The sequence below is a fragment of the Strix aluco genome, chromosome 2 (assembly GCF_031877795.1).
Source record: "Strix aluco isolate bStrAlu1 chromosome 2, bStrAlu1.hap1, whole genome shotgun sequence".
In the NCBI taxonomy this organism is placed as follows: Eukaryota; Metazoa; Chordata; class Aves; order Strigiformes; family Strigidae; genus Strix; species Strix aluco.
This window is the reverse complement of record NC_133932.1, coordinates 31680431-31703357: the sequence shown is the minus strand read 5'-3', so window position 1 is coordinate 31703357 and position 22927 is coordinate 31680431. Positions and strand designations below refer to the sequence as shown.

The window sequence follows — 22927 nt, the reverse complement described above, 5'->3', positions numbered from 1 at the left end:
TTTCTCTAGCCTTACTCCCAGTACCCAGTGCTTTACCCCAGTTACAGAGAGTTGCCCATGGGAAACATCTCATCATGTAATAATGCAAAGCACAGTGGGATTACTGGTCCCAGTTGTACTGAACTGTTTCCAAGCATCCTATCTTTATGCCATCTTACTGTTTGATTGGTGTCTTTAGCAAGTCACTAGTATGAATACATAGGGTATTGATTAATTAATCCAATTACTTCTTACTGTATTGTGTTTCCATTTCGGAGTCCATTTTCTGAGTTCATTTTATGTAATAAACTGCATTAAGTGTCACTTCAACCAGAAGGGAAGCACAAAATTTGAAACTGCTTGGAGATTTGCACTTGCAGACCTTGCTGCAAAACATGTCTGCTGCCTGGTGTGAGAGAGGGAGCAGAAACAGTAACAACTGACATGCAGCTTGTTGTGCATCCTGGCAGCAGCAGAACGTGATGTTAATATCTGGAGTGTTAAAATTCCTGCATTTGGTAGCATTTATGAAGCATAATCTGTTTTGAAATTCAGCCATATTATAACTTGTAAAAGCCTGAAGGCGGCGGGGGGAAAAATAAGATTCACAAAGATACAATTTCTTAAGATTTGGAATGTTTCCCCTTTTGAGAAATATCATTAAATTATATTTGGTATTTATATTTAAATATAAGGAAGAGCTTTAAAATGGGTCCTGCAGTATTACTGATCTTTATTTATCAAATCATGGTATGCGGTTTTGTTAATAATTTCTGAAAGGGTTCTTAATTTAAGAATTACTCTTAATGTTTAAGAGTAGGGTAGACAAAGCGCTTAGGGATATGGTGTAGTTGGGAACTGTCAGTGTTAGGTTAACGGTTGGACTAGATGATCTTCAAGGTCCTTTCCAACCGAGATGATTCTGCGATTAATGTTTTTATTTTTTAAAAGCTGCTGGCTTTTGTTCTCTTTTGGCATTTTTGGAAAACCAACTTCATTAAAATCTTACTGAGTACAGAGAAGAGTGAATGTTGCCTTGAATAAGCCTGGGAATGGTTAACTACTTGCCTACTTCAGACAAACTATTTAACATACAGATTGAAAACAGTTAAAACCAAACAAGGGGGATTTCTTTTTATTTGTTGTCTAACTAGTGCTGACTGGTGTTTGTTGATGGGGAAACTTAAGGTGCAAGAGATAGCCCTGAAGAGGTCCAGCACTCACACCTGAAACTAAAAAGCTCCTGTAAATGAAGAAGTACTTTGTCTGGGGAAGGGTATGTGTTGATCCTGTGTTATAAAATGAGATCACACCTTCTCAACTCTTCCTTACCATTCTTCTTTCCATGTTGTGATTGCCAAATACCTGGCACACATGTCTCCAGCTCTCCTCATGAATTTAGAGCATGGCAGAGGCAGGCGGTTCCCCTGCCAGTGGCAGGAGCAGGAGTTGGAGGACCAGTTGAAGGGAAATGTGACCGAGTGGTATCCTGTGCGGCTCTGCTGGTTTCTGTCACCTGCCGTGGGGAACCAAGGACACTGGAAAAGGATCTGTGGGTGACCTGGGCTGACTTTCCACAAGCAATTTCTCCCTTGACAGGCTTTTTTGGTATTTGCTTGGTGCTTGACTCATGCCATGCTGAATGTCACACCTGGCAGTGATGTGAGCAGAACTGTAAAGGAGCTCATCAGTCATGAAGAGGTGCATAATTGAGAGAGGACTTAAGTACGTGAGTACAAGGAATAAAGGGAATCTCCGAAAAGTCAGAAGACTACAAGGCAGGAAGCAATTAATATTTTGAGATGCACACAAAAATATCAAAATGTACTTTATATAAAAGAGCCTGAAAATGATGAAAAGAATGTATTTCAGCCAAGTAATTCTCCCCACCTGAGGCTTTTTCTTAGTATCCCTGTTTCTTTTGTATTAACAGTATCTCAATACTGGACCGATTCTGATATAAAGACTTTCGGTTGTGTACCAATGATCTTTTTCTGTCCTGAACAAAATAGGTCCTTCCTTGAGGTGATAGGTGGTCCTTTACCAAGAACACATGCAGCACCTGTGTGTATGATGAGGCCAGGGTAGTGTTCCTGTTTCCTCCTCTTGAACCTTCCTAAGTTAGTGAGTCCAGAAAGTGTTGTGCGTTTGACCTCTGGTGAAGGAGCTCATGGAAAAAATGTCTCCTTAAGAAGAAAACCTTTGTCTCAGCCAGTTCCCCAAATACTTTTTGGAGAACAAAAGGCCTTTGGTGGATTTAAACACTGTGTGAGGGAGAATTGCTCTGTATTACAGCACTGTCACAATAAGGGGGATGAGACCAAGGGGAATCTTACTTTGGTAAAAGAAGCATTTCCAAATACCTGAAGTCTTTTCTGTTGCACCATTCTGGTAGTAAGAAGTCCTTAGCATATGAGGTGTGGTTCAGAGATCTTTTGTTTTTCTTTCCCTCGTTTCCCATTCCTTGCACTCCTACACCCACACATCGCTTTACTTGACAGGGATGTGTGCACTTCAGTGTGGATGAAAAAGAACTCAATTGTTTTGAAGGAGAAGAAATATTTATGAAGAAAACATTTCAGGTTTTGTTATCCATGGCAACTTTTGGGGGCACGGATGGTCAAGATACTCTAATCTCTTGTCCCTTGCACTTCCTTTCCAGACTGAGGTGGTCAGAGCTCTGAGGAACATTTCTGTGTTCCTTTTACTGCAGCTTGCTGTAAAAAGCTGCACAGGGACGGGATGTGTTTCAAACAAAATGGCAGCTGGCATGTAATGACAGGCATATAACTGCATCTTCCAGACAGTACTGTATAACCAGCCTGAGTGCACATACTTTTTTGTAGAGTTAAAGTGCTGTTATCTTTGAAGGTACCACTATCCTATTTCCTTACTTTTTTCTTTCTCCTTACTTGGTTGTGCCCCAGGATAATTTTCACTGTCCCAGGATTCTGTTTTGGGAATCTTGACAAAATCTTACTAAATCTTCACAAAATGGTCTCATTAAGCCTTTCACACTTCAAATCTGTTCCTTAGAGTTTTCTAGTAGTGTTCTTTTTTTCAGGATTATTCTGTTCTGTAAATTTTACCTGCTGTTTTCTGTAGATCAAGCAATTTCCAATAAATTCTTGGGTTATCTGTCCTCCTTTTTGAGGAACCCAGTAGTTCCTTCTGTTATGCTGTATGCAGAATCAAGTAGTCTTTTCTAACTTACCTTGACTTCTAGCACCTTCCAGCTTTTCATTGCCTGATCTTTATATAGCACTGCGGATGATCTGTTTTAGCTAGACATATTGCTGTCAGTTTAGGATGGGACCTGAAATCCCCCAAAAAATCCCCCCTGCTCCAAAAAATCCCCCACCAAATGACTCTGCAGCAAGTACCCATGGGTGGCATCCTTCACTTTATAATCTTTTTTCCACTGTAAGTAGCTAGGCTTCAGTCCCCAATGTGTTCACCAGCACTCCAGAGCAGCTGACCATGTCCTGTTACAGATTTATCACACAGGACTGCTGTGATGATGGAATGAAAAGTAAACAGTGGATCTGAGAAGTGTGCTGGCACTACAGAGAAGAGAGGGGAAGGAAGCAGTAGGCAATTAAGCACTTTGGGGGGGAAAGAGACTTTTTACTTGGGCAGCATCATGTAGGAGCTCTGTGACTGAGGCAGGATAGAGTCAAGCTATCCAGAGTGACATCTCAAGACTTTATTATTCCTACTGTTTCCTAACTCACTACTTCCAAGAAATTAGGCAGGATTATATAATTAGGAGGAAGGGTGTGGGCTGTGTCTGCAACAAGTACTTGCTCATTTGTGGCAGAACCTTCACAGATGTAACCAGTGCACTGAACAGTTGGAAGGGAGAGCAACTCAGTCCTCAAATTTCTAAACTTCCTGAGCTGAACTTGCAGCCTGCTTTTGGACCTGTTTCTCAGTAAAAGATGTTAGAGAGGCAGCATTTTGATTTGTGGTACAGAGCGAGAAAGTTTGCTAGTATGAGTGGTTGGTGCCTAGAGAAGGCAAACTGAAGGGGAAACCCTTCAGCTAGTCTTTTTGGGGTGACCTTTGCTGCTGCTCATACTGATAACAAGTTCTGGGAGGGTGTTTTTTGACTTTGTGGGCCTTTTAGGAAGATGGGGCAGGAGGAGGAATCTCAACACATGATATAACCCAGGATGCTGGGGTAATGTGCTTTAGCACAGTTCTGTTACATTGCATTAATGAGCAAGAGAGGGACAGAAGAGACATCTTCTGTACTCCTGGCAAGATTTTTCCTTGAAGATGGGAGAGACTAGTGGAGAAAAGGAGAGAAGTAAATGAACTTAATGCTTCAATGAATGGTTGAGGTGCTGCAGACCTTTAAGGAATGTTTATATGCTTTGTCCGTAAAGATGCCAGAGCGTGTGATGTGAATTTGAGTCTTCTTGCATGTAAAGAGATGTATCCATTATTGGCCTAATGCATCAAATCTGAATGATGCTTGTGTTCTGTCTGGAAAGTAAGACAATTTTATCAGAAAATGCAGTCAGGCAAAAAAGTAGCAAAGTGAGCAAAATGATCAAAGAGCTACAGAGGAAGGAGGAAGAAGGTTTGAGAATAACCATTTTTTGTGTATGGTACCTTATGAAAATGAACACATAATAAACATCATGAATTACAGGTATATTTCTTGGTATATAGTTCATTATTTTCATCCGGACAAGTGTACTTTGATGGATTGTACCTAAAGGATTTTAACCTTTCCACTCCAGAATTGTGTGTGAGGTATTTGGACTTTCCAAAAATCACAGTAGAACACATGGTATATCAAGACTGGAGGTCCTTGTTAAGGCATGTGTAGATATTTAGTTGCCAATGAGTTCATTACGGTGGGTTTTCTTTTACCTTGATCTTGTGTCAAAGAATGATTGTATGTTGTGTGCCATTGCAGTGTTTGTGAAAAGTAGCTTCATTGTTGTGATATCTCAAAAGTGTTGAAAAAGCATTAAGACATTAAGGTGTAGTACAGCTAAAATTATCATTCAGTTTTTAATCTAATAAAAGAGCTTTGCTCATCCCAAATTGTTGCCTTTTGTAGTCTAATAAATAGGTAAATGTGAATAGTGAAGGTGGTTTGCTTGAGAGATGTTGCATTGGGGTGTATTCGTTGCTATGTATGCTAAATAACGGAACAATAAACCACATTTTAGTGGGTGCACTCTCTTTACCTTTTTTGAAGTTTGGTTGAAAGAAGGAATACAGAAGCATTCAAGGACTTCTTTGAAGTGGAAAAAATACTAAAGCAATAGGCATTTGTTTTGATGCTGTGAAAATGTCTGTTGGAGAACCACCGGCCTTTCTTTTAGATTCTTAAAACATAGTGGATGGCTTTGCTCAAAAAATAATAAACTCCAGCTATAGTTATGGGAAACAACTTCTTGGAACTTTATGAGGATGAAAGGGTCAATGCAGAGACATGTTGATGGGGTCCGTGTTGCTTTTGGCTGAGACTGTGGAAGACAGAAGAGCTGCAGCTGTTCCCACCTCATATCACAGAGGTGGCTGTGCAGGTTATGCTGTCACTTCTGCTCCTGCCCCTCAAATTTGGGTCTGCATTGCTGTCCATCTGCCATGCCATGGGTCTCTCACTGAAATTCATGCCTTAGGTTACAGATAAGACAGTGGAGTGGGGACGGTTTTCTTACAGAGCAATTTTTGGGTGCTGTTTTATAGGCAGGAGTTAAGCCTGTTACTCATCAGAAAAACATAGATGGTCTAAGCTGCTGGGACACAGACGTTGTGTTTTATCAGCACCACCTTGCCTTTCTGTTGGCTGATAGATGGGTTTTAGGGGGAGGCCTCTAACTTTGGCATTTAGGCTGGGGTCAAGAGAGGTGGTTTTGAGCTTTTAAGGTTAGCAGGGTTTCAGTGCAGTGCTGGGCTCTCTGCCCTCCCCACTGTTGTCCCTGCATGCAAGCGGCTTTGCAGCCTGCCCTTCGCTAGCGACTGCCCCGGACGTTTCAGCGTTGTTCAATGCTGCTCTCTATGCTTGCAGGTTACTGGGAGAGGATGGTATTTGGTAACCAGCTGGGTACTGGTATTAATATTGGTAGTCCTTCGTAAGTAACGGTGTAGGTAGAAATTACCTTTATGTGGGCTTTTACATACTTCCTGAACACTGCTTCTTTTTAACTTCCATTTAAAATTAAATCTGAAACTGGAGAAATCTACAAATCCCTTGTTTACTTTAGGCTATTAAAATTCTTTAAACTAGACTGAAGATCTTCAATAGTCTGGCTTAACATGTCTTGTGCCCAAGTTCAGAGGAAAGCCATGCTGTGGTCCAGGGCAGGTATCCATCCCCGAGGGTTTGGCAGAGCAGCAAACCCTCCTTCAAACCAGGTTTTGACAGGCACAGCCTCTCCTTCTTCATACTGAGTCTAAAATAATGAAGTACACTATGACTGGTTCAGTATGTCACGAGAGAATTATACTTACTGAATCATTTTACTGAAAAATGAAATGCATTTTTAAAGTATCTAGTAGTGCTTTGCATCTTCTCTGCTTTTCTGGACTTCTGAAGAAAAGAAGCATTTTCAATAAAGTGTTGTTTCTTTGCACTGAGGCCAGTGGTTTGGCTTGCACTCAATGTAGATTGCAGCTAAGTTTTAATTACTGACGTTATAAATAAGAGAAAGCATCATACATAAATACTTATATAAACATCGCTCTTAAGAAAAGCACCTAAAGTGATATAGCTGCTTAAATATATGTAATAATGTGTGTGTAACATAATATGTAATAAATAAGTGTGCCTGGGTAGGCACAGGAGCTACCATAGGTGTTGACGGGAGCTGAGCTGTTGCTCCTGGGAGCAAGGCAAAGCAAAGCCCCACGGCAGCAGGACGGGGAAAGGTGCAGGGTTGATCTGCTCCTTGCTGTGCTGTGCTGAGCATGTGATGGCTCGGGATAATCTACGCAAAGTTGTAGGGAAAAGACGCATTTCTCTGAACGTTCTCAAGTATGTATGGTGCAAGCACTTGAGCTTGTAAATTCATTTCAGCAAGGCCCTTGTTCTTGTCAGTGACATGGAAAATGAAGCCTTGAGTCCTAGAGCCTCAGCATGTGTGCTGCCTCCTCATGCAAAATTTAGCACAGGCGTTGTTTGAAAGTACTCCTCTGAACATAATTTGAACATGCTTATTTTTTTGCTTGGGATCCTAACCATCTGCAACCATCTGCTAGCAGGTGTTTCATTTTGTCATGGATTTTGTTTTATTACCTTTATCATCTTATCTTTGCTCTCTTTCTGTGCAATGTTGTACGGATCCTCACATCCCATCTGGTTTATGCAGTGGATGGAAAAATCTGCTGATCAGGACTGTTTCACATGGTATAGTATTTTTATTTTTAATTACGTCGCCCTGACATTATATCTGCCATTACACAGATAGGGCAGTAGTCATCTTCCGAGCATGCCCACTTGCTGAGCCTTTTTCTTCCTAGAGAAGATTAAAAAGAGTGTGTGATCAGTTGCTTTCACTATAATCCCAGTTCTTTTATTAAAGGATGATTTTTAGTGCTCTTTGTGTTGAAAAATGAAATTTCTGAACCAGAAATTCTGGTCTTACAGCACAAAATCTGTTATTGTTCCAAGAATATTTTTCAGAGAATAGGATGTGCGTGTCTGATGTAAAATTATGTAGTAGTAAAATGTGACGTCATAGCCTCTGGCAAAACTGTCTTTGAAAAATGTGAACTGCTATCCCGTTGTGATACACCAGGATGGGGCAATCTAAAGGTCTGCTACAAACATAATGGAGAATTGGGCATTGGGCAATGGGGCATTGACGTGGGGGGGTGGGAGGAGAATTGTAAAATGAAATTAAACAGTGACTTACTGTGGTGACACAATCTCTGTTCCAGTGGTGACCTGCAGTTAAAAGACATAGGTTTGAGTTAGCAACAAGCAACTCTTCAAAAGGGCAAGCAGTGGATTGTCAGTCTTCAGCTAAATGAATGGTAGGCATGGGGTGGTGTTTTTTTAATGGGGTAATGTGATCTCTACTCAGAATTTCCCTCTGGGCCTATTTTCTCTGAATGGGTCAGAAACACACAAACCAGAGGGGTCTGGTTTTGTCCTGCCCTTCCCTGCAAGAGTGGGAAAGCAGCTACTGGAAAACAAGTAGCTGTTACACTTGTGTGTTGGATCACTTGAGGGAGTTTAATGATTTATGAGCTCACCAAAAGATAAATTATGCCATCCTGGTTTATTATTAGAGTACCTCAACAGAGCACAGATGTACAGTTGTAATCAAAATACAAGAGATGCTGAAGAAGGCAGAAGAGTACAGGAAAAAGAGATCAATATAAGCCCGACAGAGGCAGTGCCAGTGGTGGTAGTAATACCAACCCTTTGTGTGGATTTGTTACAAATTTTGCAAGCGCTTCTGTCCGTGGTGTGGCCATGGTTTAGTTGTGGCTTACTGGCAGCTGGGTAGGCGGTGAGGGAGTGAAGGTAAGGCGCTAGTAAGGACAACGGATCAACACTGGGCCAGGGAGGCTTTTAAGACCGTGCTGCTACCTGTGGAAATGCTCGTACAACTTAATTCTCGCAGGCACAGTGTTGAGGACAGCCCAGTGCGGTGGAAGTTGGTATGTTGATGTGTTAGAAGAAAAAATAATACTGGAGTTGAATTATGTGTTGCAATCCCAGCACCTGACAGTGGAAATAACCAGTGCTGGACCGGGATGCTCCATCAGTCAAAAAAATGTTCTGATGTGCACTTACGTCAGTCATGGCTTGTACTGGCAAACAGAAGAACTATTACAATTTTTCCTTATTTTCAGAGCCATGCACGTTGGCTCCCTCTTTTCAGAGGCACAGGATTGCTCTCCCTTCACACATGCTTGTTTCCCCTGTGTAGTCTGTGGGTTACTACTTGTTTTGAACTACTTGTTCAAAAAAGCAAAGAATCCTCAAAGTTTTATGATTTAGAAGCATTCAAAGTTAAACATGTACTGGAGCGATACAAGTAGAAGCTTGTCTGCAAATCAAAGTGTTTGAAGTGCTTCTTTCTGATGGATTTGTGTTTCTGTTAGACTAGCCCAGGCAAAATAAACATTATGGTTGTCAAGTGAATTCAATTTAGTTCATCAAACTGCCACTTGAACATTAATTTTTAAAACAACAAAAATAGAACAAAAGCTTTGCATTTAAAATTCAGTCATAATTACAATGAAATTAATGAAAAAAGTTTCCAGGGCATGAGCTCTGTGTTTGTGTGAATAATAGACAGAATTTTTATTTGTAATAAGAAACTGAATTGAAGGCAATAGGAATCACATGCAAAGTTGCAAGTGATTGCTATTGCCCAGGTTTTCACAACCCTAAATAATTTACTATAATTCTATATACTGGGGTGTTACATTAAACAACCACCCTTCTTTCCAGCTCCTCCTTTCCTTCTGAAAACTAGAGGGGAGCTTGTTCCAATGGATTGTTTGTTTCTGTAAAATTCACAACTGGCTACAAAATGGAGCCTCATTTGAAATGAGAATTTGTGTTACTGTGAGGATGCTGTTACTTTATTTTCAAGAAATCTGATTTTATAAAGCAGATGCACATTTTGTGTCCGAAAGTCAAATATAATATCATACTTTCAATTGAATCCAAACGTCTAGTATTTCTTTAAGTGTCTTGATATGAGTTGGTTGATATAATCAGACACTCAGAAATCTATTTTTTTAAAATTAATTACATATACATACTGTTAATGACACTGTAGCCCAGGCTGCATTGCCCAGAACTTTGGACATACAGCTTTCCATCTTACATTTGGTGGGTGTAACTCTGGTACATCCATACTTGTTACTTTTTGCTAAAATGATGTAGGCTTATTTTCTTCAGCAATCAGATACACCATTAATTGCCTTCTAACTTCACAGACATGATATTCTGAAGATATTACAGGGTGTTAAGGTAAATGGAATAGCTTCATGCAGAGATTATCAGGTGTGTTTGTATTTGGACTCCTGTGCATATAGAAGTTAGATGACACAAGCTTGCTCACATCGTTATGTGCATAACTTCTGAAATCGGATCTAGTTTGCCAGAGTAATACACACTCCAGGATTATTTTTTTTGTTTTGTTTCATAGAAATGTTTGCCATAAAATCTGCTCTGAATGTTTTGCATGCTTGAACAGCCAGAAAAGTGTAACTGCAGTTCTGTATGAAGTCATATGTCTTAGAAGAGCAAAGTCAACATAGTCTGTGAGTCTTCAGCAAAACACCCATGTATTTGCTTTTAGTGCTCATGTACTTGACTAAATTGAAGCAATTACTTATGTACTGAGTGACTTAGGGTATGTGGCAGGATGGTCCCCTACAAAGACAAGTACAGCTAAAAGCAAGGTGCAAATTTATTCAAATCTCAGTGAAAGATTTGGGTGTTATACCACTGGAATCAGAGACTTTGCTAACAGAAGCTGTAGGTTTTGTATTTTAGCTTAGCAGAAAGTGTTTTAACTCATTACTTCTGCAAGTTCATTTTGGACACCTCTACAAGGCATTTCTGTTAATAATTTGCAGGCATTAGAGTATGTCATTGAAGGATAAAGATAACAAAATCCTTTTTTTCCTAGTAAACTAACTGACTGGCTTTTAAAGGCTTCAGATCAAAAGCACTGAAATACAGGAGGGAATTTTATGTGAAATACGCATCTTGGTGATTAGCAACAGCATATACATCTATTTGCTGAACTCTGCTTTCTCCCAATGCATTGGGTGTTGATTATTTTTAAAACTGACTTTTTAATTGTAAGCCTCAAGGGCTACTTCATCAGCTCCCTAAGATGACCCTCTACTGAACAGTGAACTCATAGTCATCTCATTTTGATTAATTAACTTGTATTACATCCATGCACACAGCCACTGGGCCACCTTGGTTCATTCATTTGACACGCACAGGCTGTAGTTTTTTGGAGGTTACAGACAGTGCTTCAGGGAGCTGATAATTTATGCCAGCTGAGTCATGTGCTTTCACAATCCAGTGTCTGTTCAGTATATCGACTTCTCGAACGTACTCTGTAATTTTTCCGTTAAAAAAAAAAAAAATCTTTAACGTGTTTTGGGGTTATTTAACTGCAATGCCAGAATTGTACAGAATTACAGTGATTTTAGTCTAATAAATTATGTTATTTATCAGTGGAGTTTCTTCTTACTCATCAGTATTGAAGCTGTGAGCATTGTTTAATTCATCAGCGTGTAAATCTTTGTTTTACTGCTGAAGACAGCACAATCTCTTTGGTCAGTTACGTCCTTGGTAAAGAGCCTTTTTTCCCTACTTCAATCTGACCGGATACTCAGGTGATCCATGAATCATCTTGTTCCCTGGCTGATGAACTCCACTTGCTCATCAACCTTCTGGACTAGCCTGAATTTGTCTGGCTGATGAAACGAGGTTGCAATAAAGAGGCTGCATCAACAAAAATAACTAAGTGGATTGTGTTGCTGTTAGTGCTGTAATTCAGCATAAACACTTTTGAGTTGTTTGAAACAATGTGTCAGATTTGATTTGTGTGGAAAAAATGAGTATTTCAAAACACTTCTAACCTCTCCCAACTGCTGCTCAGATGCAGAATATAGTTGTCCCTCTCTGTCTCTGCACTCCCCTTACAGGAGCTGCATCTAGTAACTTCTGACTTCATGTTGCACCACACATATCTTCAGTGGGTCCTGGAAGTTACACACTGGGTATATGGAAGTTAGCATATTATGCTAAAGTTTTCATAATCTAATACATCTCTGAGATCAAAGACACGAGCTACTTTCAAATGGAAAGTTAGAAGAAGGTGATAATGGAAGCACCATTTAGAAACTGTTCCATTCTCTGCAAACAGACCCTGCCACTCATTTGTGAAAGCTGACCTATGCCTAGCTAAAGGTTTAACAGGATGAGGTACTGGAAGCAAAATGAACTACTTCTTTTTTTTTTTTCTCCTCTTCATTTTGTTTTCTCCTTTCAGTGGGCGAGTTTGTGAGTGATGCCCTTCTGGTACCAGACAAGTGCAAGTTCCTTCACCAGGAAAGGATGGATGTGTGTGAAACTCACCTGCACTGGCATACTGTTGCTAAAGAGGTATATTCATCTGTCTTAAAATTTCCTGCCTCCCTTCTTTAGAGCTGTATCACTTCTGAGGATGAGTTTAAATATAACAGTGACATGAAAAACAAAAAGCAGTAGTTATGAATATTTGAGTGAATGGCTTTTTGTTCTGTTTTGTAAGGTAGGAAATAGGAGTCACTCTGTTGAGCACATCAGAGTCCACTATTGAACACTTAATGTTGACCTTAGAACATTGACCCTGTTTCATAGCACTTTGGTTTTTTTTCTTCACATCCACTTACACACCCACCATGTTTTCTGCCTCTTCCAGCTTCCTGTGTTAGTGGTGCTCCGGAACTAAAGACTGATCACAAATGTCTAGGCTTTGCTTTTATCATCATCCTCAATATGGATGTTGGTATGCCAGGTGCTTCACAACAATCAAACAGGCCTCAAAGAATGCATTATATGAAGTTTGGCATAAAAGGGTAGGAGAGCTGATAGGACGCAGGACTAGCCAAAGACATTTTGCAGTCAAGCACAGAGTTTTAATAATTTACCAGTGCTTTACTGAAAACAGAAATAAACCTAATATTATAATTGCTAATGCGTTTTGGACATTTTTGTCCTTATGTAGAGAGGTTCTAGGAATAAAAACCGAGATGAGCTTCAAGAAGCTTTCTGGCTGCTATTTTGTTTGGAAGCTCTTAGCTTGTATGTTATCCCACCTTCTGGAGATCAAAATTGAAATGTGCTCAGCAGCTTTTCAAATTTTCAGTTCTTGCTTGTATCATACTGTTGCCCCTCAAATGAAGTGTTTAAGGCACCAAACTTCATGCAGGCAAATTTTAGTCTATTTTAAGTACTTGCAAACTTGGAATGGCATAGCCGAGAACAACATCATTGCTGTGCACCAATGAACTATTTTCCTTTTTTCATCTGACCTACATCACTATATCTTTCTGTCCTACATCACTATATCTTCAAGGTATAATTATGCACAACTGACTGTTTTCTCAACAAGGCTAGAAGGTGCTGTACTGGCAGAGGTGTCAGACCAGATATTTCCAGTGTTTCCAGTATAACAGGTATTTTAAATGTCAATCTATCTTGCAATGAACTTTTCAATAGCATTAGTACATCAGGATTAATGCATCACATTACTGTTCTGTCTTCAGGTTTTCTGCTTATGAGGCAGAGCCTGTGAGGATCTTAGACAAGAGGATATGGAGTTGTCACATACATGGGAGAGAGAAGTGTTTGTAGGCTGGGAAAGATCAAGGGCAGGGGAAGGGAGAGCTTGCCACTTAAAATGGTCATGCAGACACAGATAGGGAGCTGCCTACAATGCAGATAGTGAATGCACACTTGACCACTCTAAATCATGTTTCAAAATTCAGAGAACATGCAGTTCATCAGCTTCAACCTCCTAAAGCAGTATGCAGCCCATTATGTTTTTTCAAGGTCTGTGATTTTTTGTTTGTTTGTTTCCTCCATGGCAATATTGTTACCGCTTTCTTTCTATTTTCTGTAGTCCTGTAGTGAGAAGAGTATGAATTTGCATGACTACGGCATGCTGCTGCCCTGTGGAATCGACAAATTTCGTGGTGTGGAGTTTGTTTGCTGCCCGTTAGCGGAGGAAAGTGACAATCTTGACTCAGCTGATGCCGAAGATGATGATTCGGATGTCTGGTGGGGAGGTGCAGATGCAGACTATGCAGATGGAAGGTAAGAGTGACTTTTTACCCTTCAACTTGTTATTATCATTTTAAAGATGCCAAAAATCTATCTAAAAGACGTCAGTGTGGAAGAGTCACTGCTCCTTATAAGTGAACTTGCACATACAGTGGTTGAAAACATGTTCTACTCATTTATTTTTAACTTTCAATAGAAAAGCTTATTGTTAGTAGTTATTTTGCTTTTGATGCCTTCATCTTTTCTTCAATGAGGAGTATTGCTGTATTTATTACAAAAATGCTTAAATACATACTTTTTGACAACTAAATTATAAATACTGTACTCTAAGATGCTTAATGTTCAGTTTGGAGTACTGCAGCAGATACTCAGCCGACATAACCATTGGAGGTTTTGAAATGTCTTCATTCATAATAGGTGTTAGCTGTATGCCATTATTACTGTAAGAATATTTTTCTGCTGACAATTACTTTCAAAATGTGATCTAAAAGAAAATCTGTTTTAATATCTAGCCTTTGACAGATTTGTTAATATGCTGCTGCTAAGATGGAGTACTGAGGTTTCATCTGCAAGACAGCATGGATGGGAAAATACCATGCTTGTCTTTACCCTTTAACAACCCCTGTGCATGTAGGCTAATTCTGAGCCAAATATGGGTTATGACTGTTGCAACTGAGAGGTCTGGTGCTGTCAAAGCCCTTTCATATCCCTCTCTTGAGCGTGCTAGAGCCCTGAGAACAGAGTACAATGTTGCATCCTTGCAACTGAATTGAAACAACCCTCTAAAATGGCTTTCTTCATAAAACACTAAGATCTGTGTTCGAATTCTGTTTGTGCTCCCTAGACTTCCATCACTTCATACTGTGCTAATGCAGTCCTACTTCTTAGGTGATGATACTGCATCTTTTACAAATACTATACAAAATCCAATTGGGGCAGATTACAAGTGGTTTCAAGGAGAACCCTGAAAATAAATGGGGACCGAACAAAGTGAATAATGCTGGAAGTTAATAGTTCTGAATTGCGTTATGTCTGGACTTTTTAATAATCCAAATGGAAACAAGTTCAGGAACAGTGCCGAGATGAAGGACAGAGATTGAATTGCTGTAATGTGGTGAAAAGAGATGCATTAAGACAATGGAAAATTAGAAATCATGGTGGGCATCTAAATCTTTCCCAACAAAGCATCAGTAAGTGTTGAAGGGAGGAGTTATTTTGTGAATAATGGAATAAACTTAATTAAAATAAACACTTTCCCATTGTGGTTTCCAGTTTTCTCTCATAAATGGGAATTAATGGTCACGACTGTTTGATGCAAGAAACCTGCATCAAGCAACTTTGCATCTTCCACCTTGATACCTTCAGGCTTTTTTCTGACTTGTACTTCCAACAGCTGTCGAAGTGTCACAACTTATAACCCTTTCAGTGGGATTTGTAAACCAATCTTTGGACTGTTGCTGTGTTCACTTCTGTATATTTCTTTTAGGTTTGATTAGAATATGTTCTCTTAGAATAAGAAATTAGTGTAGACCTTGTTCCAATTGAGACAAATTTGCTTTTTTTCATCATATATATACACACACAAGATATACATAGATCTATCTTGCATACCTATTACCTGTCTTATCTATATATCTTACATTTATTATATATATGAAATACATAGATAAAAAACTTTTCTTTCATATATCCGATCAGAGATTCCTAAAATATTAATAAAAGAGTTCACAGGGGTGTACACAGTTCTGTTTGTAAATCAGATATCCCGTTTATTTCTGTCTCTTTCATGTTTGTCACTGAACATTTAATTTTCTAGTCTGTTTTGTTCCTCATAAAGCAGTTTAATATCTGAAGAGATGAGTTCAAGAATAACTTCATAAATTTTGTATCCTCTAGGAATAGGAGCTGTAACTGCATTTGGATCCATTTCTGAAGTTCCAAGCAAATACTGATAGGTTTTTTCCTCCCCTCCCATAGAAGTGCATGGAAAAGGAAAATGAAAGGATCCTTTTATGGGGCACTTGCACTTCAGCTGCAGATGAAGAGACAAGCAATTTGTAGTTCTTTTACACTGACTCACTCATTTCTTGCTGCCTCTTCATCTTCCCGACTGCGTTTAAACCATGTGTACTGGAGCCAGAAATACTCTTGAAATTTAGTCATATTAAAAAAAAAAATACATTACTTGGTTCATATGCAGCAGTAGGTGGTAGTTCAAATTTTTTGTGTGTGTATTCATACATATATCAACATATGTTTGTGTGTATATAAATATATATATATCTTAGTCTTAAGCTGATTGCGAGGGAGGAAGGAGGAGAAAGGAAGTGAAATATAGGGGGACACTTTTCTAATGCTAAATTCCCAATATTCGCTGCTGTTAAAGCATCTCTGAAGTGCTTACTAAAGTCTATGTTTTTCACCTTACATGGGTGATCTCACACTGGCAATGTTTGCTTCATCTTGAAGCCTTCCAAAAAGTTTAACATCCCCTTGTGTGTCAGTCCATCTTCAGTGTGACACTGTGTGAGAGGAACAGAAGGTGCTGGTAGCTCGTGCACCAGCTAACACCAACCCCACTGCTCAGCAGCTCTGAAGCAAAGCCCTGTGTCAGAGGAGTTTTAGGTTCATGGAGCCCCTCTCTGGGCAGGGAGGGAGTATGGTCTTGGGAAAAGTGTCCATCAAAGTATTTTGATCTGGAATCATGATAGCTTTTACTTAGGTCAGGTCAACTGAGTGCAAGTTGTTGGTGTCTTCCAGTTGATGGCTTTTAATGCACACAGGATGCATTCCAGATCATGAGACACATGCTGTTCTTTTCAAGGGGGGGCACTTGCTCGTTCTGGAGAATTCCTGTGTTTGGTTTGCCAGTTGTTTTTGAGCCCACTGCAGCTTGGGCTGCAGCGCTGTCACAGATGAATGTTCTTCCTACCCAGCATCTGACCACCACCTGGGTCTGGGCATAAAAGGATGTGGCTTGCCTCGTGGTGTGGCTTGTTGGCAGTACCTGGGGAAAGGAGGAAGGCTGTATTTTGGTGACAGGTGTGATATACCCTCTTTTGTTCATGAGGCCAAGAGGCAGGATCCGCCTATGCTTTTGAAAAGTGCGTCATGTCATGCTCGTCTTGAAATAGCATATAACTCGTATTAAGAGTTCACAAGCATTTTTTCAGCAGTGGCGCTCCTTGCTGTTATCCACACCTTTAATTAAAGTTTACCTTGAAGACTGCCTGAGGGACAGCCAGATGCAGGTGCTGGCTTTCAGTATAGCTGCAGAGCTCTCCCTGCATAGCTAGAACTCAGTCAAGTGACCTGCAAGCTCTGGCTGCCCTTGAGACTCAGCACAGCCTTGTGGCCCTCCTGCCTGTACCTGGGCTTTTGCTGGAAGCTTTGGTGTCCTTGATGTCCAGCGTTGAACATCTTTAGGAGTGATGGCCAAGATGGAAACTTCCAGGTTTTCTCTGTCTACATCTATCTCAAACATGCCTCTCCTCATCTTCCTGTCACTGTGTGTGAGACTTCCCAGGCTCTACTTCCCACCAGGGAAACTGGCTCCTGTCATTTTCCTTCTTTTGCAGTAGGGAAACTGAGGCACAATAAGTCTCACTGTTGAGGGTTATACAGAGAGCCTTTGTTTAAGTCGTCCTGTGGCTCAGGAGCAGAAGACGGTGCCTTAACTTCAACCAGGTCTCATTTTTCTAGACAATCTGAATATAATTTCAAGGTGCAAAATAGGAAATTTAATTTCTCATTGTTTCTCAGCAGGTTAAGGCAGATTAATTTTATTCGTTGGGTTTATAAAACATATGTTCAGGCTGATGTAATGATTAGGTAGTGTTGTAAATGTCGCATTGTAGGGAGTAGTGTATTTTATAAGGATTTGGTTTACAGTTTCTCATAAACTTCTGCCAAGCGAAGTTTTATGGTTTGTTTTTACTTGCCATTAGTATAGTTAATACAGTAGGGTTTTTTTACTACAATAAATAACCCAAAAGGGTGCAGTCCACTTTGTGCTGATAATTAGGCATCTGTGAAACTAAAATAAATGTGCTATACAGCATGGTAATCAAGTTGTTCTCTGGTTTTGCCACCCAGTACCAGACTGAGCTTAAGGATGAGGGCTCATCTCCCAGACGCTGCAAAAAAAAAAAAAAAAAAAAGTGCTGTATCCTTTTTGACTCCAGAAAGAGCTTTTTTCGTCAATGGTATTTGGAAAACTGACTTTTTTCTTAATTGCCTCCTCCAAGCCTAATCCAAGAAATCCTGAAAGGCTTTTAAAACTTGTCAATTTTTTCTAATGGTGAAAGCAGCATTGTATATGTGCCTGTTATGCTGAATTGTTTCCGGGTGAGACCTTATGCTTTTAATTATCAGTCTTGTTCTAGCATTTGGGGAAGAGGAGTCACAGGGGCCTGACAGAATTGTTTTGAGTAATTTGTTAGAGATCCTCACTTGACATGGAGGAAGCATACATTTCATTTCTTTAGCTTTCTACCTCTTCTTATGTCTTTATGACTTAAGTCGTACAAAGATGTCGACACACATTTTACTTAGTGTCTTTCCTTCAGAAATGTCTGCGAGTTAACCTCAACATCAAATTAGTTACAATCAAATTTCCCAGAGTGCTGTCATTAAATCAGGCTGTCACAAGGTGTGTTTAATTTGGCCACGGTCGTATAACGCCCCGACCTGATGTAACAACTCACTGAGTTCTTGTGGTATGTTGCACTGCTGCCTTGGCACAAAGTAGGCAGACAGGCAGTTGAGATGTCTGCCTGTGGCACATGTTTATGAAGAATGCCTAAATAAGTCAAATTTAATGGAGTTTAGTAATTTCTGTACTTGGGAAATTCTCTTTCCTTTTGCAAGTGTAGCTTTGATTAGCTACCATATAATTCCCTTTGTCTGGGTCTCTGTGTGCCAGAGCAGTGGGAGAGTTAATGCAGGCAAGAGTTGGGAAGCTGTTGATGTTTTAATTGTGAATGCAGGTGAAAGCAGGGAAATGCTACAAACAGTGTGACAGTTTTTTAGTGTTCTCTATGCTCACGGTGTCTTGTCCACAAGGACATTCCAAAACATGAAATCCTCTTGCCCCATTTCTCCCCATTACATCTCCCTGTGTTCCTCTCACCCTTGATTTTCCCCTGCTCATCTCTTCAGAGGTATTTGGAAAGATAGTATTGAAAGAAGAGCCTTTAGGGGACTGTTTGACCCAGGCATATATCTGGCCATTGCATATTAATTGACCAGGGAGATTAAGAAAAAGTAACCAAAATGCTCTAATCTTCCTTATCTGTTACTCTGATGGGTACTTTAGGCTCTCTGGCATTTGAACTACATTCAACATGGAGGAAAAAATTGGCAAAACTAGGAGGATTAAGGTGGTGATGTTGAATGCATTGCCTTCTCCCGTTTCAAAGAGAGGTTTCTGTGTTGCATCCCCAGAGAGCCTTAATGGGACAGGCTTTCAACCCTATGTCGTCAGCAGCTGGCTGTCCTTGGTTTAAGTACACTGCAGGGAGGCTGGCTTCTGACACCTGGAGTAAACCCCTGCTGTGGCCACGCGGACCCTGGGGTGTCAGGCCCCATGCAGTGGGGAAGTGCTGCATGTCTGAGGAAGAGTCAGGCCCTGAGCGGTGTCTGGATATAGAGCGTTCTTGATGCAGAAATTGGGGGGAGGGGTGCAGATCTTTCCGAGATTCTTGCTGCTACTTAATTCCTTCAATTTCTTCATACTTGTGTCTAGTATGTAGAGACATTGTGTTTCTTGACCATTCTTCCCTCCTCCTTCTCTCCCATTGTTCTTACTGTTAATGTCTTCTTGCAGCATTAAGCCAAAAATCTGAGGTTTAATTGGAAGTCCAGCTCTGACCCCAAAAGATTTGTCTGAAGGACGTAGAAATGGGATATCTAGAGTCCTTTTGAAGTTTTCACTATTCTAAAACTAAAAAAGTGTTATTGCTCAAGAAAAGGGAGAGTGCCCAGGCTAAATTCTTCATTGGAAACATGCTCACTGGAGGTGGCGGAAAAAAAAAATTAATTTTGTCTCATGAGTATTCAACTGTTTTCAAGCTATCTTGTCACTCATGTTAAAAGAAACAACAAGTTCTCATTGATGTAAGCTTTTTTTCATTAAATCGGAAAGTCAATTTCTAAAATTTCATTGAGGAATGCTCCAGTGGAAATCTCCTAAATGATTCTTTAAAAAAGCAAAACATTAAAAACAAAAATCCACCCGCTACTCCCCAAGCACTTGAGCCAGTACAGCTGAACCAGGCATGAAGCTGGACCAAGGGTCTGCACTGCAGGCTCTGACGTAGAAGCAAGAAGTGACTTGCATTTGTATGGATAACAAGATTTCCCTTTTTCTGTACTGTGCAGACTGAGCTGTAGGCTGTTCATACCCCTGAAAATTTAAGGAAATTTAAGGAAATCTGAACTTTGTGCCAGCAGTGGTATGCCTACTGCCGTGGTTCAGGGTCTGCTTGGTGGGGAGCTCAGTCGTCTGTGACACAGGAGCAGGGAGGGGTGTGGCGAGAGGTGGTGTTCTCATCAGCTGTCCTAATACAAATTGTTCCTAATTGGGAGTCAGTGCCCTAAAATGAACAACAGGAATTAACAAACTTGCTTAGCTTTTCTTGCTTTTTTTTCTCCCTCTTCTGAAGTTTGTCATCAGTATAGGTTAACACCAATTATTGAAAGAGGTAAAGTTTGCACTATGTGAATTGTCCATCTCTAAATTCGTGTTTTAGAGAAACTGAATTCATTTGGGGAGACAGTGTGGAAGGTGTTCTGATTTTTGCAATATAATATTTCAGCTAATTGGTCAGAAGCTCCTATCTCGTTGATTTTTGTAGTAGAACTGTTAGAAACTGAAAAAGTGCTTCATACCTGTTCTAAAACATTATTAATAGTACAGTTTCTCCTAAGAACTTCTGTGTTTTCGAAAGTATTTTAATGATAAAACCTAATTGCTTTTCTTTATAAATTTAGCTAAGGCATCATGAAATTGTAGGCATAATGTTACTGCTTATGTTGGATAATTCCTGAAGTGTTTTGTCCTATTCACATATTTTGTATGCTATTAGCATATTATGTCTCACATTGTTACATGAATTGGGTTTGTTTCTCATGTTGGCTGTTAGTCAATATTTGGGTAGTTCATGATATATTTTTAATAACTTTTTTCCTTTTTAACATGGAGGTTGTTAAAATTCAGAAAGAGTAGAAACACCAGAGCATTCATGACTAGAAAGACTGGTAAGTGTTGGATTTCTTCTTAGGATAAGTAAAGTTAGTATGGAACTGATGAAACAGTGCATTGCTTTGAGAAGTAATTACAGTGATGCTGAGCTGGCAAATCCAATCACCATTTAAGTATAAAGCATTAACTGAAGTGATGGGTGAGGCTATGGGTGGAGAGAATTAATCTAATTGAGGAAGTGATAAGTAGAAGATAGCCAGGCTTTCACTTGGTAGAAGGCTGACTTGCAGAGAAGGGTTACATTTTTTTGACCTCACGAAACAGAGCCATTGGCTGCCCTGTTTACCTTAATAGGCAAAAATTATATAAGCAAAAATTTTAAGTTGTCACTTGTAATGACTTGTAATGACTGAAATGTGGGGGAGGGAGAAAGCTTCCCTATGTATGTTCATGTAGTAATCAACTCAAGAAACCTTTCTGATATGTCTGCAACATGTTCTGAGAAGTTCTTGTGACATCGTGATATATACCACCTCATTTCAAGTGCTGTACTATTTATAATGCATGAAAAAATGGAAAGTGAGAAATTTACAGCTGGGTTTTTCAACATGTTGCACCAGCATGACTGCGTGCCGGTGGATGTGTAGCTGGATATCCCTCTATAAAGTTACCCAGCAGTTCCTGCTCTATTTTACCTTTCAGTGATCTATGTAACAGTTTTTGTGGTCTGTACTAGAAATAAGACCTCAGGATTGGGGTGGCTTGTAGAAATTTAAGAATTCCACCTCTTGTGAGGCCGTGCTATTAACAGCACAGTATAATAAAGCATTTTCTGTAGTAAGTTTTTTTTTTTCTTTTGCCTTCTAACAAAGGCTACACACTTCAAATGCATGGATGAAAGAGCAAAAAAATCTAGGTTTTTTTTTTTCCCTGACAGAAAAGTTTTCTAGTCTTGAACTCAAGTGTTTTGACTTTGGTTACATGATGACAAGCAGTTTCTTCACACAGGATCTGTATTTTGATCAGTGCTGAGGAAAAAATAACACTCAAATTGTGACTTGAGTGAAGAAGAAAAGGTTAAAACAGTAGAATGTTGACCTGGAGAACTAGATCTGTGCTTGCTTCTGCCATGAAGGTGGTCTGCTAGGCTTGGGATGCTGTGGCCACCATAAAAAGCTTGATACAAAAGGTGCTCCTTTTTCCTCTGGCTGCATGAATGGAGGTAATTTGCTCTGCAGAAGTCCTGGCCTCTTGCAGCTGCTGCTGGTGGCAGGTGTATTTAAACAGTTTAAGATGTCACATTCTCTGAAAAATCTTATTCAGTATTTTAAATTGAACACGCAGAGTTATTGCATGCTTCTGGTATTTTTTGTTTTGCTTTCCCAATTGTAAAACAGTTGTTGTTTGTGAACAGAGAAGGACTGGTGGATGATGTGGCGGTTGGAGGCCGACTAGGGGACAGGGATCATGAAATAATAATGAGTTCTCTATTCTTAGGGAGGCCAGGAGAGGGGGAAGCAGAACTGACATCCTGGACTTCCAAAGGGCTGACTTTGTCTTGTTTGGGCACCTGCTTGACAGGATCCCTTGGGAGACGGTCCTGAAGGGTATAGGGGTCCAGGAAGGCTGGGCACTCTTTAAGAAGGAAGTGTTAATGGCACAGGAGCAGGCGGTCCCCAGTTGCTGTAAGAGAAGCCGGTGACAGAGAAGACCACCCTGACTAAACAGGGAGCTTTGGCTGCAGCTCAGGGAGAAAAGGAGAGTTTACGGCCTTTGGAAGAAGGGTCTAGCGACTCACAATGATTACAAAAATGCTGTGAGGCTATGCAGGGTGGAAATCAGGAGGTCTAAAGCCCAGCTGGAAATTAATCTGGCTTCAGCAATCAAGGACAACAAGAAATGTTTCTATAAGTATGTGAGCAGCAAAAGAAAGACCAGGGAGAGCCTCCATCCCCTGCTAG

General features: G+C 40.1%; 1 protein-coding gene across 2 annotated transcripts in view; it reads left to right on the top strand.

Moving 5' to 3' along the window:
• Nucleotides 1-22927, top strand: part of APP (amyloid beta precursor protein) — a 227767-nt gene that overhangs the window by 97463 nt on the left and 107377 nt on the right. For both annotated transcript variants that reach the window (XM_074813930.1, XM_074813921.1), the window contains exons 4-5: nucleotides 11988-12100; nucleotides 13602-13795. In XM_074813930.1, the coding sequence (XP_074670031.1) occupies nucleotides 11988-12100; nucleotides 13602-13795 (307 nt within the window). The remainder of the gene's footprint in view (nucleotides 1-11987; nucleotides 12101-13601; nucleotides 13796-22927) is intronic.